The 17,811-nt window shown below is 31.7% G+C and overlaps 2 protein-coding genes across 4 annotated transcripts; one reads left to right on the forward strand and one right to left on the reverse strand.

Moving 5' to 3' along the window:
- The first annotated feature begins 7,114 nt into the window (after window positions 1-7,114).
- Window positions 7,115-8,729, forward strand: LOC118040943 (uncharacterized). Of its 3 annotated transcripts, none has more exons than XM_035048022.2 (2): window positions 7,115-7,713; window positions 8,420-8,729. In XM_035048022.2, the coding sequence occupies exons 1-2, from the start codon at window positions 7,329-7,331 to the stop codon at window positions 8,512-8,514; spliced, it is 480 nt and encodes a 159-aa protein (XP_034903913.1). In that variant the 5' UTR covers window positions 7,115-7,328; the 3' UTR covers window positions 8,515-8,729. The 3 variants fall into 3 exon arrangements, with proteins under 3 accessions (XP_034903913.1, XP_073260083.1, XP_034903912.1); XM_073403982.1 differs by lacking the exon at window positions 8,420-8,729 and adding an exon at window positions 8,053-8,369 and having other exon boundaries at window positions 7,119-7,713; XM_035048021.2 differs by lacking the exon at window positions 8,420-8,729 and having other exon boundaries at window positions 7,129-8,369.
- A 50-nt stretch (window positions 8,730-8,779) lies between these two features.
- Window positions 8,780-16,873, reverse strand: LOC118040942 (protein NUCLEAR FUSION DEFECTIVE 4). The gene is made up of 3 exons (XM_035048020.2): window positions 16,349-16,873; window positions 9,914-10,815; window positions 8,780-9,623 (listed from the first exon to the last, which is right to left on the reverse strand). The coding sequence occupies exons 1-3, from the start codon at window positions 16,676-16,678 to the stop codon at window positions 9,158-9,160; spliced, it is 1,698 nt and encodes a 565-aa protein (XP_034903911.1). The 5' UTR covers window positions 16,679-16,873; the 3' UTR covers window positions 8,780-9,157.
- Between the last annotated feature and the right edge of the window lie 938 nt (window positions 16,874-17,811).

Genomic DNA, 17,811 nt, shown 5'->3' on the forward strand with positions numbered 1-17,811 from the left:
GACTTTTTTCACGATCATAATAATTGTTTGCTTAAAAAAATGTTTTTCATAAAAAGAAAAAACATATTTTTATCAAAATAAAAAAAAAATGCTTGATTAAAAAATATATTTTTTATTAGAAATATACATTTTCTTTTTCAGTTCAAATCACAATAGTTTTTCCAAATACTTTTTCTTATTGTTGTTTTTTTGTTCGATGAATTGTGTTGCTAATATAAATAAAAAAAAACTATTTTGTTGTCAAAACAAAACAAAACAAAATACATAAATCAAAACATATATTTTTTATTAAAAAAAAAAGTACATCTTTCTTCCATAATTTCATTCAATGTCTTTCCTACGAGTGTATATTTTTATTATTGTATAACTAAATAAAAAATAGATTTTAAAAAATAAAGTTATTAAACCTAGCTAGACTCATTATCTAGGTCACGAGTTTGGTGGGATAACATGAGTCAATTCAAAACATTGTTGTATAAATGTTTTTATTATTGTATAACTAAATAAAAAATAGATTTTAAAAAATAAAGTTATTAAACCTGGCTAGACTCATTAACTAGATCCCGAGTTTGGTGGATAACATGAGTCAATTCAAAACATTATTGTATAAATGTTTTTTTATTGTATAAAAAAAATAAATAGATTTTAAAAAATAAATTATTAAACTTGCCTAGATTCATGATCCAGGTCATGAGTAGATAACATGAGTCAATTCAAAACATTGTTGTATAAATGTTTTATCAATCTAGGTCACGAGTTTGGTAGGATAACATGAGTCAATTCAACATTGTTGTATAAATGTTTTTATTATTGTATAACTAATAGATTTTAAAAAATAAAGTTATTAAACCTGGCCAGACTCATTAACTAGATCCCGAGTTTGATGGGATAACATGAGTCAATTCAAAATAATTGTTGTAAAATATTTTTATTATTGTTTAATTAAATAAAAAATAGATTTTAAAAATGAAGTTATTAAACCTAGCTAGACTCATTAACTAGATCACGAATTTGGTGGGATAACATGAGTCAATTCAAAACATTATTGTATCATAGACTCATGATATAGATCATGAGTTTGGTGAATAAATGAGTCATTCATGTTCTAAGTCACGAGTTTGTTGGAATAACACAAGTCAAACTTTATTGTATAAATATTTTTTTATAAAAAACATTTACCTAGATCAGGTTTACAAATTATCTATTCGATTTATCGAAACCAGCTAAGTTTAATAAGACCGCTAAAAATTTATCATCCATGGCCTAGGGAAATAAACTAGTTAATAAGCTAAAGAAACTTTACATTCTAATGATTTGAACTGGGAATTGTGATTTAAAAGCCTCAACTTTAAAATCTCCTTTAAATCACAATGGGAGAGCGTAGACTACTTATCAAAATTCAAATTACAAAAATAAACACAATAATAATAATAATTTACAAGATATACTCAGCAAGTAACCTTTATATTCTAGCAAGAGAGGTGAAAGCCCAAGTCCTATCCTACAATTCATCAATTTGTCTGAATTATGTACACTTCCTCTCATGTGATTAGTGAACTTTCTCCAAGGACTGAGGGCCATTATATGTTTTCCTTTGAAGGAACAAGACGTGCATGAGATTTGCATTTTAATTTCGGAATTAATTAATTGATCTTACTGTAAAATTTGCATGCGTATGCATAGGAAAGAAAAGAAATCAAATCATCACTCACTATATTAAATTATATATATAATATATGGTTTTCGGTTGAACAAACAAAAGTAGTTGTGGACGAGATGATGTCTTCCGATAGTAAACTCTTAAACTCAATTATGGAGGCTCCCATCATCACCAAACCCTATGTCATTATGCTTGGAGTGGTTATCTGGTTTTTTAAAAGTTTGAAAGAGAAATGTTTGGAAATAAATATCTGGTAACTTCTTCTTCTTCTTCTTCTTTTTATTAGAAGCAACTCATTTACTTTTAATTAGTAAAATTCACAAAAATATTATATTGTTTATTGTAACAGTATAATAATATTTTTTTTTTTTTTGCTATCAAAATTGACAAAGTTTATAATTGAAGGTAAAATCATCTTTTTAAAGGATCCATTGAGCATCGCAAGATTGATTGATTGATGATAAATTAGTCCATGCATATTTTTTTTACATAGTAAAATGACTTTGTTGCAGCCAAAAAAAAAAAACAAACATAACTTTTATTTAGGGACTTTTTTTTCACAGTTAGTTGCACAATTAAATTATGGTGATGCCTCTAAAATAAAATAAAATAAAAAAACCATTAAACTTGTGCAGGGGGCTTTTATGTTTTTTTCATTTCTTTTAACAATGAAGTTACAAAATTGCCCTTATAATTACAAAAAATATAAGCATGGTTTTGTGGTAATTTCAGGTTTTTCTTATGGTTTGTTTTTTGTTATTTTTGGGTTGATGTAAGGGATGTTTGATAATTTTAAAAGTTAAATATTATTAAAAAATTTGATGACACGTTCAACATGTGTGACTGTTCTCCCTTCGAGCAGCACATGCAAGATCGTCTGGTTACCATAATCAACCATCTATAATGATGTTTAGAGCGGCATGTCATTCTCTTCTTGTTGGTGTGGCATGTGTACACACCGAAGGCGTGTTTGAGTTTCAGTGATATTTTTTTCTTTTCTGCTCTTCTTTTTCCTAGCCTGGAAACTCATTTTAATCCTTTCAAAAATTGATTGTGCCCTCTAATTTTTATTTCTATCATTATTTACTATCATTTTTTTTATTACTATTCATTTTGCTTTTAATGCTTTTAAATTATTTTTTTCAATTTCATCCCTATATATTTTATTTTATTTAATTTATATATCTAATTTGATCCTTATTCTTTTTATTACTTTTTTTTTGGTGTTTTACCATTTTGTTGATTTTTTTTTAATTTTATCCCTCATCATTTTATTTTATTTATTTATTTATTTTATGCAATTTTGGTCTTCATTCTTTTGATTGCTATTTTTCTTATCCTTTTCTTGATTATTTTTTTATTTTGTACCTCAACATTTTTTTTTATCTAATTTTGGTCCTTATTCTTTTAATTGTTATTTTCTTGATTTATTTATTGTTTATTTTGTCCCTCAAATATATTAATTCATTTAATATGTTATCCAATTTCAATCCTCTTTCTTTTAATTACTATTTTATTATCATTTTTTTTTATTTATTTTTTTAATTTAATCTCTGCTTAGTTTCTTTCATTTAGTTTTTATATCATATTTGGTTCTTGCTTTTTAATTTTTTTATGATTGGAAATTTTACTTTGTAATTCATTTTATGTCTTTATTTCTATAGGGTAATCTCAGTCTCATGAACCGATCACTAGTTTGAATATTAGCTCGATTTAAGTTCCATCTTTTTTAGGTCATTTATTAAAAAAAATATTTAATTTCATCATTCGATATTGGATTATTAGGCCTTAAGCTTTGTTATTTGTTCCACTTGTTTTTTTTATTTTATCCTAATCTCATATCATCATGAAATGGTAGGTTAATTGAGTTAACTCATGTTGACTCGAGTTTTTTTTTTCTCAATATTTTTTTATAAATTTATTTATTTTCCAGTTTCATCTTTTGGCATGAAATTATTGACCCTTGAGCTTTGTAATTTTTCTCCTTTTCTTTCTTATGGATTATCTCAAATGCGGATTGGTCAAGTTAACTTTGAATAGCTTGGGTTTATTTTTAATGTTTTTTTTATTTCACTTAGGTTTTTTTTGCTAGGTTCTTTTTTTTAAATCTAATTTTTTTATCCCGATCTCATATCACGAGTTGCAGGTTTGTCAAATTAACCTATGTTTACTCAGGTTTTTTTTCTTCAACATAGATTTTTTTAAAAATTATTTTTTTTTTTCAATTTCATCTTTTGACATAAATCTTTTAGTCCTTAAGATTTGTTTTTTTTTTTTCATATACGTAAAGTTAACTCGATTTCATATCTCAGATCACATGTTGGTCAAGTTATCCTAAATTAACTCAGAATATTATTATATAAACATCTTTTTTTTTTAATGTTAGAAAAATTTAACCAACTACATAGCATAAGTCACCTGTTATCTGTTAGGTGTGTGAATTAACCAAATCAAGCATTCATTAATATTTTATATATGCACCTAATATATATATACATTCATGCACGCTATAATGTATCGTTGAAATTAGCAAGGTACTCCATGATCTGTAACGTGGGTTGTTGAGGATCTCAAACAAAAGACTCATATCATGTGGATTGTGATATAAAGAGAGAGAAAAATACCCATCTTTGTTTGTATAGAAAAACTCAAAAGGGCTTCACCTTCAAGTGGGACATGATAGAATTGATTTCTCATGGAGATCGACAAGAATCCTCCAATAGTCTTTTGTAGCATCAGACAATGCATCCCCGTGAACCCATCCTCTTTCAAAATGCAATTGTTAGGGCATGTGAATGCTTTTGATATTGGGGCATTTTGAGACAAAATATAGTGATGGAACCATTAGCACGATGTTGCATGTGACGATGGGGATGTTGTGAAGGTCCCATTTTCATCAAATCATGCCCTTTCTTTTTATGTTTTTTTTATTAATATAATATTCAAACTTTCACGAATTTATAACTATTAAAAAGCAAATTTAATATTTGAACTAGTTGAGTTATTCCTCATGATTAATCGTTGTTTTTCCTTTCTTTTCCTTTAAGAATCTAACTTCTACCATCAATTGAAAGAGGAAAACTTCAAATTATGTACATAGGCAGCCTTGCTGCATGCAGTTTGTGATAATTTGTGCCCTAATCATCGTGTTCGTCGAGGATTCAACAACAAAAGTATATGTGAAGGGTTAAAAGCTTGCTGAAGTAACATAATGTGTTGTATTCTCTCAAGTTTGAGAGTACAAGTTTGAGACATGGACAATGAGAGAACATTCAAGTTTTTGTTTTTTTTTTCAAATTTTGTTGTTGACACTTTAATATGAATGAGTTGAGAAACCCACCAAACTTGTGATGATATAATAAAAGTAATCGAAAGTATACGAAAACATGGATGTTGATGTGTATAATCACAAATTTATATAGTATATTATCAATCGATCAGTATCATCATATAATGATAATAAAACAAATGCAGTACTAAGGTTTTTTTTTTTTTTTTTTTTGTGGTGAAGACATATATATGACTTGTTTATGTGCCAATTTTAACCAATAATATTTTACCATGTATTAATAAATTAACAAATAAAATGGATCCCTCTTGCCACATATGCAAATAAAAAAGAGAAAAATTAAAACAATTATATCAAGTTGAAAAATAAAAATAAAAAACATGAGAAAAACTCTGGATTTTACATTCCTCCAAAGAAAAAGACATTGATAATAATAAATATGAGAGAGAGAGAGAGAGTTGTCGAGGGTACGTAGAAGATGACAACCATTAACTTAGTCAAGGATTAGCCTAATTGTGTTATTTCTTAGCCAATTTGGATAACGTAAAGTTTATGTTTAAATGCTGTAATTTATTTTTATTTTTTTTTCTAGCATTTAGATGCTATGAATCTAGTTATTAGTGATGGCAGCCCAAACAAAAAGAATAAAAAAAAAAAAAAAAAAAAAGAGTCACCCTTGACATAGCTTGAAAACCAGTATATATTTTAATCTTTTCGTAAAGTTTTTTCCTTGAAATATTATTTTTCCAACCGTCCACTTTAGATTATAAATGCCTCAACAAAAAGCAGTCGCTCATTCTAAGGGAAATTAAGAGGAAAAGGAGGAGAAGCTTCCTTCTTGTAATCAGGCAGCAGCAGGATTTACGAGATTTCCTGCCTCTGGACAACAATTCTGCTTCAGTGAGCTTTAGAAAAGCAGTATCCTTTAAAGATAAATAATAAACGAACAACTTTACAAGGTGACAAAACCTCCCCATGATCACACCAAGCACTGAATAATAAATATTCTCTGGATAATAAGACCAACAGATTTAACAGTTTATTATAACAGTACATCCGTGATTATTTCATTGATGGAATTATGAACAGAAAACTTTCGTTGAAAAAATTTCATCAGAAATTTATGTTCTGTTCTGATAGTGAATTTATTGTTAATAAATTTACTTATTGTTTTATAGACAAAACATGTGCATCAAAATAAAATTACCTGTCTAATTTTATTGGTAATTTTTTTTTAGATTAATATAGATGTTCAGACCAGCTTGCGCGTACCTTAACTAATTCTATAAGCTCTGAAATTAAGAACCACATAAGCCTCCAATGACCCTGAAGTTTGCGGGACTCGAACTGATGATCTTTGAGAAGCAAACTTAAAGCCTGACCAGTATTTAAGCTACACCTCTTAGAGTTATTTTATCGATAATTTTTTTGATACAATTTAGCATATCACCAACAGGAAAATTGTATGTAATTCCATTAGTAAATGATAAAATATCATTGATAATTTTATCAATAAGTTAATAATTTTAGTGATATTTGCAGTTTTTTTTTTTTCAATTCTCTAAAATAGACGGACATGCTTATAAATTGATAAATGTAAAGACAATCCATATTGTAGGAACTTATCGACCAGAGATCACCATTAAAACTTTGAAAGAACATGAATTTCTTCAACAAATAAGAGATAGATATGAAAAATAGGTGTGCTATCACCTTAAAATCCCTCGACAAGGGCTGCTAATTGAGAAATCTTAATCAGCAAGGGCCAGTCCTCAAAAGAAACAAGTTCTACGTACAATGATTTAGATTAGATGTTTAACTAAAATTGGTCGATAACTTAACAGAAATTCCCATCAATGGATTGCTTTTACTCTATCCAAAATATATTCCATCTTACTTTCTTTCTTTCTTTCTTTCTTTATCCAAAGCGTTGCCATGCTTGAAGTTTGAGTCCATTTTGCCACCTTCCTCCCTTGATTACACTTTACACGCACAAAGACAAGTGATGTTGTGTCCCTACAGGCTAGTCTTTTTCCATGCCGTGATTGATGTTCCACTTGTTAGAATCCTTAGGTTTCACTCCTAATTTGGCCCATTTCTTGAAGGGAACACACCCATGTAAACCCCTCCCCACATACCTTTAATCTCTTTTTCTTTAGTCACTCTCAAGATTCAACTACCATAACAATTTTTTTGAAAAAAAAAAAAAAGAAAAGAAAGCTAAGCTCCTCAAGAAAAAGTCCAAGTCTACTAGTAGCAACTCCACCCTCTTCTTTTATCTTCTTTTGGCTTTACAATTGCTTCACCACCTACATTATATACATACACCCTCTCAAACTTTGAAGCGCACACATTCACTCGGACGCAGCCTCAAAAGCTATGGATTGGTTCTCATGGCTGTCAAAAACTGGCCTTGAGCCTTCTCTTGTGTATGAATACGGCCTTGCTTTTGCTCACAATGAGCTTGAAGAAGAAGATATAGCTTACTTTAATCATGAGTTTCTTCAAAGCATGGGGATATCAATAGCCAAACATAGGCTTGAGATCCTCAAGCTTGCAAGAAAGGCGAAAGGAAAGAGCCCACGTGCCATGGCAAGGGTTCTTGTTGCAATCAAGAGGACAAAGAGGTGTCTAGCTAAGTACGTAAGGACATGGATTCGCAGCGAGGAGTCAGCTCTTGTTCTTCTTCAAAGGCCTGGTTATGGTACCAGATGGAGAGGAACTATGTTGAAGAGGAACAAGAAGTTGATGATGTCTAAACAAGGTAGGTTGTTGCTTACAAATGGTAGCTTTTCAAACACCCCTATGATTTCTGCTGGCCCAACCCTTGATAGTTTTTCAAGCCCTGTGATTTATGATCTCAACAAAGAGAAGTTAGATCAGGGTGATGATGAGGGGTATTGGACAACTGGTGTTGAAGAGATCAGGTGGGATACCATGTTCCAGAATCTGAAACCAACATGAATTGCTATAGTTTATCCCCTTTTTTCTCTCTTTCTTGATGTCAGTTTAAATGGTGAGAGATGGATTTTTTGTGTGTTCTTCCACCATGGAGTCTTCAGTCTTGCTCATGTATTCATTTTTTTCTTCTTGTTTTCATTAGTGGGTGGGTCAGATAGGAGCACAACTTAGCGTCAGGGACTTTTTTTTTTTTCTTTCTTTCTTTTTTGTTACAAATGAAAGGCTCGAAGCTGAAACCTCTCAAGAAAGGGAGGACATGAGTGTCGATTGAGCTGCAAGCTTTTTGGCGGCATCAGGGTCTGTTTTAGTAATGAGATGGTCTCCCCTGCTTTTGTATTTTGCAGTCTTACTCGCAGACAAAAGAAAGCATTATCATCTTTTAATAGATTGATTGTTTTAGGATACGAAATTAATTACCATGTGGTAAGGCATCCAAACATATTGTCTTATGCTTCTGTATTTTCGCTCACTAGGCTACGCTTATCGATTTCTAATGTAAGTGGCAACAGATCATAGCAATTGGCAACGAAGAGAGGGGTATAGAGATAACGTCAAGTGCCTGCAGATTAGTACTGGAAAGCGAGGAAGAGGAAACTGGTCTTGAACACAAATACTGCTCTTTCTGCTTCGAGGAAGAGGAAGGGGATAAAAAGAGGCAGCAGCTTGTGTGTACACACATGTATGTGTGAGCAAACAAAGTGGATTTAAATATAGTATATCTTAGCGCGAGTGTGTCGCTAAGTTCATGTATAGAAAGGATTACAGGATGAATTTCCCCAACAAAAGATGAAAAACATGATGGAAATTAGAATCAATCAATTTGGGATGAGTCACCCTGAAAACAAAGGGGAATAAAGGCCTGTTTCGAATGCCAGGAAAGACTGGACGGAACCAGTATTGATTTATCTTATTTAGGTTTCAGAGGGAATACTGATTTTGATCGACATATATCATAGCAATAACCTGCATACAACTTGGATGTGCCTACCTCCCACAGTTTGATTAATTTTGAAGTCATTACAGCAAGCTTCATCAAGGAGACCGCCATTGAACAGCCGACAACAAACAAAATATAGCGTCTTGGAGCATCTAACAAAATCTAGGCGACAAACAAAATATAGCATCTTGGAGCATCTAACAAAATCTAGGCGACGAAAGCCACTGTCTAGAGTGCTACAACAATGAAGCAAACCTCTGCAAAACAGCACGTCACAACCTTGTTAGATGATACAAATGATCTCCATTGGTCAATGGCCAGATGTCTGAGGCAGGCGAAAAGAACCCCCTGAATAAAGCAGTTCGTAAACTGGCCGAATTCTAACTGTCAAAAGTATGCTCAAGATTGTACCCAACCCACAGACTCCAGCTAGAACCAGGAATGTCAACTTGAAGCAATCGGGGCCAACACAAGAAGAGCTACTTTGCTTAGCTGCTTCCGCATCATACACATAACCAGCAAGCATACCTGAGAAAAGAAGTGCACCGATAGGATTGCCTAGCCCCATGAAGCTGTAAATTAAACCAAAGTGTTTCAAGCCAAAAAGCTCGGAAACAGTTGGCACCATTATAGAATACAGGACCCCATAGCAGATGCCAAGCAGAGGAATAGCAGCATAAAGAATTCCATTAAGAGCAAATGCAAAAAGAATGAAGGTCATGACCATGACCATTAGTGCAAATGTCATCCACAAGGTTCGAGGGATCATTTTCAACCTGCAATGAGATTTTATCACGTTCACCATCATTCCCTTGTTAGAAAGAAAATCACATCCAAAGTGCAGTGAAATTTAGAACTGTAGGAAATATAGGGCACAAACCTAAGTGCACATAACTAATTCCACATATGGCAAACGGAAGTACTTTTTAGGACATTCGATTGCTAAATTGTTCGGAAACTCGTGCTAGGAATGCCTAATGATAATATCCAGCATGTGCTACTTCACAAGAAAGAGAGATTTTCACATTTCAACCTAGCACTTTATGTTAAGGCAATGAATAATGACCTTACAAAGTGTTCTGAAATGGCGCCTGAGCCAATACGGCCAACAAAATTGCAAAAGCTGAAGAGAGTAAGCAAAAGCGTTGTGTCTTCCAGTCCAAATGCAACACCAACTTGAGCCAAATTATTGAGAACGGTAACTCCAGCACCAACCCCAAGAAAGTTTACAACCCAAAGAAGCCAGAAATCAGCCTTGATAAGAGCCTCACGAATTTTAAAATCCTCACCTCTCCTGGGCCTCCTTCTCTTCTTCACTGCTCCCTCGCCCACAGCAAGAAGCATGTCCGCATCCAAAGCATCCTCATTCTCATAAAAACTACCAAGATTAGTACCTGAAGAAGATGGTGTCAACAAAGAATCCGTTGGGGTTGATTCACCTTCCTTTGGGACCAAATGATCTGAAGAATCACTAGGTGGGACATGTCTCTTATGTTCTGCAGGGAAAAGGGTCATTTTGACTGGAATTGCGAGAGGAGACATCAGAATAATAACCATTATCAAAACTAAAATGTATGAAACAGTATCACTTAGAGAAACCACACCACTTATTATTGTGGTTATGAGAAGATAAAGAGCAAGCGAAACACTTGCCACTTGACTGAAAATAAAATGGACATGCTCTGAAGAGTCTTCTCCAGAAGCTGGAGAACAGGGCCGAATAAAGTACATCATTGCTAAACATAAAATGGGAATGCCAAGTGTAAGAATTAGGAGAAGCTCTGAATCTGAATCTTTAAGCACCAGTTTGTATATCACAGTATATACTGCAGCTGCGATCCCAGCATAACCTTTGAGAATCCCTGAAACAGTGCCTCTACTGAGAGGGAAGTTTCTCATGTTGGTTACAAGCACAGCTGTGCCAAACCATGTAGTGCTATTAGTGGCTACAACAAGCGCAACCCATATCTGCAACAGCAATGAAGAGTGAAGCCTGTAAAGATTATAATTCATGGAATATTATATACTAAGAGCAAAACTTAATCTGCAAGTATGACTCAATAATTTAACAGAAACAAACAATTGTAAAAGTTTCAAGGAAAAAGATGGAAATTCAAAGGGAAGAATGCATAATTTTCCAGAAAAAGCTTGTCTTGACAGCCCATGGACTTCAAAATTTCTTCTATAATTTCATACGTCTACCTATGCCAACGGAATGTAAAATATTCTAACCGTGGAATATAAGATGGATTAAAAAAAATGGTAAAAAATTATGATGTTTGTATAAGAGAGTTTTACTCCATAAACTATGTTCTTTGATACTTAGGAACCAGATTGCAAAAAATAAGTGCTGCACCCAGATTGCAAAAAATAAGTGATGAATATGAGCTCGCTGCAGGTTTCAACAATGCTTTCTCAGTAACTTGCACTAAATGCCCTGGAACATTATGTTTTTTTTTTATGAAAAGAAACAATTGTTTTTATAAAATATAAAAAATATCTAGAACTAATAAGTAAATGTTTGTCATATGATATATACATTGAACTAACCTGTATAGAGATTTCATATGGAAAGATGGACAGTTGTGTAAATGATTCTTAGACTTGAATAACTTAATTATCTTATTTGATCATGACTATATGTTGTTCTAATCAAGAATAACAAATGGACATAATTGGGTATAGTCAAGGTTGTCAATTTCATTAAGTTTCAGCCAAAATGACCAATATACCTCGTATCATTTCAAAAAACAGAACAAAGTGAGAAAAAAAATTCATCTCGAGAATCTCGAGTCATTTTGGATTTCTTGCCCAAATTCCTTCTGAAATATTCTAGGTTTATTTCATCCATTTTGTTCTGGATAAAGTGATGAGCGAACTATAATTCTTCTATAAAAAAAATCCTAGACCTCCCGTTTACACATTCTCCTATATATATCTTGACTCCTAAAATTTTTAATATAATTTAATATTGTAAGATTAATGAAGAGAAGATTTTTTTTTAACCTAAAAACTTGTTAACTATAGGTTATAGCATTGTAATTAGTGAAAGTAACAAGTACAGTGACACCTCTTTGTTTGTTATTTCTTGTTTCTATTCATTTCCTCCCTTGAATTAAGAGAATCCAGGTCATCCTTCTAACTCTTGATACCGCCCTGCTTACAGCTCCCTGCTATTGTGCATGTACGCTAGCTTTTTAGGTGTGCTCGGCTCACTTTGAGCCTAGACTTTCTGCCTTTGCCAAGGGATAAAAGATCAAGAGGACGTATGTGATGGCTAGTTTTAGTTTTGAACATTCAATTAATTATTCGCATAAGAACTTTAGCTATATTTTATTATCAAGTAGTATTCTTACTTTCACCACAACAGTAACATTTAAAGGCTGATCAAAATCTCTTTTCAACTTCCAACTACACCTTCTAGGCTCGACAATAAAATGTTTGTTTAGGAAAATGTCCAGCATTATATTTTGTATCAAATTTCAATTAAAAATATTTAATTTTTCCTATTTTATCTAGAATTCCTTATTAAATGGAATTTCTTTTTTGTGTGGATTTCTTGTGTGTAAGATTTATATAACTTATAGATAAATAGAAGTTGATAGAAAGAGAAGCTTGATAACACTGACTGGATTTGTGAAGAAACCAGCCTTCTGGATGGAAAGGATTTAAGTTGGGAGGCATTTAAGGTTTCTTTGTCTACTTTGACTTTAGAGCATGAAAAGGTCAATTTTGAAAGCGATGATGAGCTTAGTGGAATAACAAGCTTAGTCGAAATAACATTGTTATCGAAATGTCTTGTTGATAACTTTCATTACATAACACCACAAGATCAAGATACTTATTTCTTTATTAATGATAGAGATGATTTTTTAATTTATACTTCTTTTGTATTAAAATATTTTTATTTTATCAATGTTTTAGCATTTTGTTTGTGTTAAATTATTTAAGTTAAAATTCTTTTTAGTCTTGACTCTTGACAGGAATGTTTTAAATTTTGAAATTACATTTAAATACTTGATAATGTGTTTGTATTGCATAACTTAAAGCTAATTTATCTTTAGACTTGAATTGGAATCATGATTGTTGAATATATATATATATATATATAGTACATAACTCAAGAACGGAACGTTGAAATGCTCCAAAACCAAAATTTATCATTCCAATTAAAAAAATAAAATGCCAACTAGAACAGAATCGACAACCTTGGGCATAACATGAACCATATGAAGCTATTTAAGTGATTAAGTGAAGATTCATCACTATAGATAAATTAGAAAAAATGGTCCACATGTTTTCCAATAATATCAATTGTGAAATCCTTGCATAAGGTGAAAAGAGATTGGAAAAGAGTTTCAAATCTTATTCAAAAGATTTGAATAAGATTTCAAAAGATTATAGTATTAAAAACAAACATGATTTGACAAAGTAGACACATTTCATGCTATAAGTTTAAATCGGAACATTCTAGATAAAAATATAATAATTACCTTGAGAAACTATTCACTGCAAAGTTAAGTCAAACCACATATGACTTTTCTAATATTTGGGAATCATAACATATTGTTAGACGATGCACTTGATCTTAAAAAATAGATCCATCAATTGTTGAATTGATAATAAATTAAATTGTTTAATTTATTTAATCTTAGTTTATTGAGGATCGAGATTTATATTCGGACCAATATATTATGAACATAATGGGTCACACATATAAGAACCATTAGTGATAAATTAAACTAGAATGATTAATCAAGCATGACTTGATTATAAATATGTTTTAGAGATTAAGCACTAGATGTAAAACTACATGGGATTACAATTCTACACTAAGAAAAATCAAATGGGGACATGATTGAATAAATTAATAAAATTGTCCTTAAATAATATATGTAATATTATTCAGAGGAAAAAATTAATATTTTATCATTTATAGGATTATTCGGTTTTCCCTATAACGTTATGCCTTAAATTTTGTGAGCGAGAGAGCTATGTTACAGAACATACAATGTAAGTTATAGATGTTACAAAACATACGGTGCAAAGAAACACTTGAAAACACAAAAAAAAGAGCTGTCACTCAAAGGCATGGTGATCTATCTCTCCTAAAAATGATTTTAGAAGATTTCTCACTGTAGTTCGTGTAAATTATTGTTAGAGACCAGACACTTGGATGGCTTATCTTCTACGATAACTCGACCTTGAAGAAGTTGATCAAATCTCAAAAAGGGAATCTGATTTTCAAGTAATTTTCGCTCTAAACCTAAACAATCCTAGACTGTCTAATGAGATCCTGTGACTCCCTAAACAAATTTTAAATTACTGTTTCTTCTGCATCTAAGAATTTCAGGAAACCCAGCACTCTAAAGCCAAATAAACTTCTCAAAATCAGAACATGACAGCCAACACTGGCACAAAATAAGTTACCAGCTATGTTTTATGTGCAATGTGAACAGAAAACAGTACACTACCCAAAATGTGGATTGATGAGGTAGGTTTCTACATAGTCTGTATAAGGTGGCAAAAATTTAAAATTGTGAATTTCCTACATGATGGACTTAGTTCTGGTGACATAAAATTAGAGCGCGAAAAAGATTGGTTTTTAAGTAGCTTACACAAATATGCTCCTTAAAGAATGGTTGTCCTAATTTAAATTGTAATCTCAATCATGCATGTTTCTCATATTGCTTTCTAAAGTGCTCCTTCACAAAGGGAAAACAGGTATAAAAACAAGGCTAAACCTTCCCAATTTTCCAAAATTAATATATCATAGCAAAAGTCTACCCATTTCAGATCAGTGATTGTGAACCATCATTTTCTATAGTGGTGGAGAGTAGTGCAGTTGTCCATGCAATTGAGAGCTAGAAATCAATTGAAAAACAATTAAGAAGAAGAAGAAGGCAAGCTGAAACTGATACACTTCTCCTTCATTGACCCATTAGCATCCTCAGTAACACAACCATTCAATTAAAAGTTAAAGTAACAAATTACATCAACTTTTGAGAGGATGAGAATCTGCAACCTACATTTCTATACATTTAATATTTGAAAGAAAGGGGTAAAAAACAAAAACAAAAACAAAGAAAAAAATGAAGAATGATAAAGTTCTTCAAAACAATGACATGCAGATATCTTGTCACCTCTATACACAAAATATGATGAAACAAACAGCAATAGGGAAGACAAAAAACGATAGTGTTGTAATTTATATTAATCAGTCACATGATTAGAGGAAACATATAATTCAATTTTAGGCCACAACATGTAATCAGGATATACCCATGCATGAAGAGGCAGTGGAGGTGCAAATTCTAGCTTCAATACTCTCAACAAGGACATAAACTGAATCCTGAAAACTCAATTGGTTTTCCTTGGAATTTCCCAGGAAGCAATGTATACATTGTGGAGTATGCTGAGAACAAGTTGCAATCAAAGACACTGCATCCAATGGACTCTAAAATGCATGTCCTTAGCCATAAAGAAGAATCGTGGTGATAGAGATATTGATGGAACTTAAACTTAAAAAGATTATTCCTTCTGCGGAGTAAGACATGCCTTAGACAAAGAACAGTGCGTTTGTTGCCATTTCATCTAGGTAACTACTGTTCCTGGTTTCTATACTCTTAAAACATCTAGATAAAATAGAGAGAAAGTTGTAATGATAATCATGATGAATTTTACCAAATTCCCACACCAATATCATCACAAGCATTTGTTTAGATGTTAGGAAAGCTAAAAATGGGGAGACCACACTTGCAATTTCATAAGAAAAAAAGAAACATCAGAATCACTCATTCACAGAAAAGCTAAAATCTAAGGCCATGAACTAATGGAATCCTGCAAAGGAGAATAAAAGGTGGTCCTGTGCTTCAGCATTTCCAGTTGAAGAGGCTCCTTTCAAGACTCAAGCATGAAACAATTTTTTTCTCCACTGCCATTGGCCTCTTATTGAGACCAACTAATCGAAAAACTACCACGAAAATGACTGCTAATCAAACACGCATGTAGGTATGCAAAAAAAATTGTTTCCTAATTAAAATGATTACAGCTCAAAGTGAATTCTTCTAGAAGTTAGATATGTAGTTCCCAAAATATAATGGATTTCAAACATCAAAGTTCTGGGCCCCCATGGTATGATTCTCCAAAAAATTTAATCAAATACAAAAGCAAAACCCTAAACTTGTCTAGAAAACTAGCCATGTCAATCAGTTTTAAATGGGCAGCCAGAAAAGAAAGAAAACAAACAATTAAAAATATAAATCTGGAGTAATAAAGAACCTCAAAAAAGAGACAGAAATTAAAGCAATCAGTCATCACCCTGCAATTTCAGTGATCAAATTTGGAAAACCTATCAAACACTAAATCCAAGACAATCAAGAATATATGATTATGTACTGGAGACAAAAAAAAAAAAAAAACACCCTTCAGGTATTTCAAATCAACAAATCGATTTCAATGCAATTAAGCACCTAGAAAAGGAAAAACGTTGATCACTTACCAGCCAATACGGCAAGCCAATAACAGTCTGGGTAACAGTAAGCCAGAGAACACCATAGCCCAAGAAACAAAAAACAACACCAACAGAAAGCAGAGCCCAAGGAGGGAATTTGTTGCAGGCAATGCCAGGGAGCAAACCTACATTCTCTCCAATATCATTAGCCACACCCAAGATTGTTATTTGCTGCTGGTTCAAACCCAACACTGATTTAAGTGAAGGAGAGTAGAGAGGGAAGTTGTAGCCATTCCCAGCAGCTATCAAAACCCATACTGCTGCTGCCAAGCCCACCCAAGGTGGTCTACTACCTGCTTTTAGAACTATATTTGGCATTTTTACTGTCTATTTACAACTTTTCTCTGGTCTGATCAATCTTAATTTGGAAGAGAGGAGGGTCTGATATGAACAGATGCCTTCTTCTCTTGTACAGTGCTCTGATCTCATCGGTGAAATTAGTGACCACACTACCCGCTCCACAACAGTTTTTGCTAATATATTATATTATCTTCTTTTCAACTGTTAGCTTGTCTCCACATGCGATTAACATTACAGATATAACACGACAACTTCTCAGTGTTTTAACATGCATTGGGGACAATATAATCCACGAGTGATGAGCTTTTAATGATTAAAAATATATTTCATATTAAATATAATTTAACTAAATTTATTTTTTAAAATTATTAGTTTAAATTTTATAAATTTCAGAGCTGTTGAAAATTTACATGATTATTAATTTTAAAATCTGTGAAATTAGTTAAGGTACACACAAGTTAACCCAAACACCAATATTAATAATTAATATATATATATATATATATTTAGAATTATATTTTTATTGTATAATATAATTATTTTCATACTCTTAAAAAAGCAACACTTAAAATGTTTAAAGAAAAGGTTTTAGATTTTCATATTTTTGAACTATGTAATTACCGCATAACTTCTAGGATCAATTTTTTTTTTTTTCACCTAAGATTAAGGAGCATTTTAGGTTTTTTAACCTCTGTTTTTTTAGAATTATTACGTGGATTCAAGGATATTCTAGTTTTTATGTAGTTCAAAAAAAATAATTAAAACATACAACACTTCTCAATAATCATTGTTAGTTTTTTTGTGGCGGTATTTGAAATATTGCGTTACTCTTTACACAATGAGGTAGCTTGTGTTGGCCTCCATAACACAGAGAAGCTTTGATGATAATTCTTTTATATGTCTTCTCATTTCTCTACCTCAAAAAATATGTTGGCCTTGCAAAATTATAAAATGGTTCTCGATCATTTAATTATATCATATTTGATTTATTTATTTTTAATTTCATTCCTTAACATTTTATTTTTTATTTTTTCATCAAATATGATCATCATTCTCTTTATTCCTATTTATTTTTGCTTTTAATCTTTTTTATTGAATTTTATTTTTCAATTTAATCCCTAATCATTTGATTTTAATTCTTTTTGTTTAAT

The sequence above is a fragment of the Populus alba genome, chromosome 1, assembly GCF_005239225.2.
Source record: "Populus alba chromosome 1, ASM523922v2, whole genome shotgun sequence".
Taxonomy (NCBI): Eukaryota; Viridiplantae; Streptophyta; class Magnoliopsida; order Malpighiales; family Salicaceae; genus Populus; species Populus alba.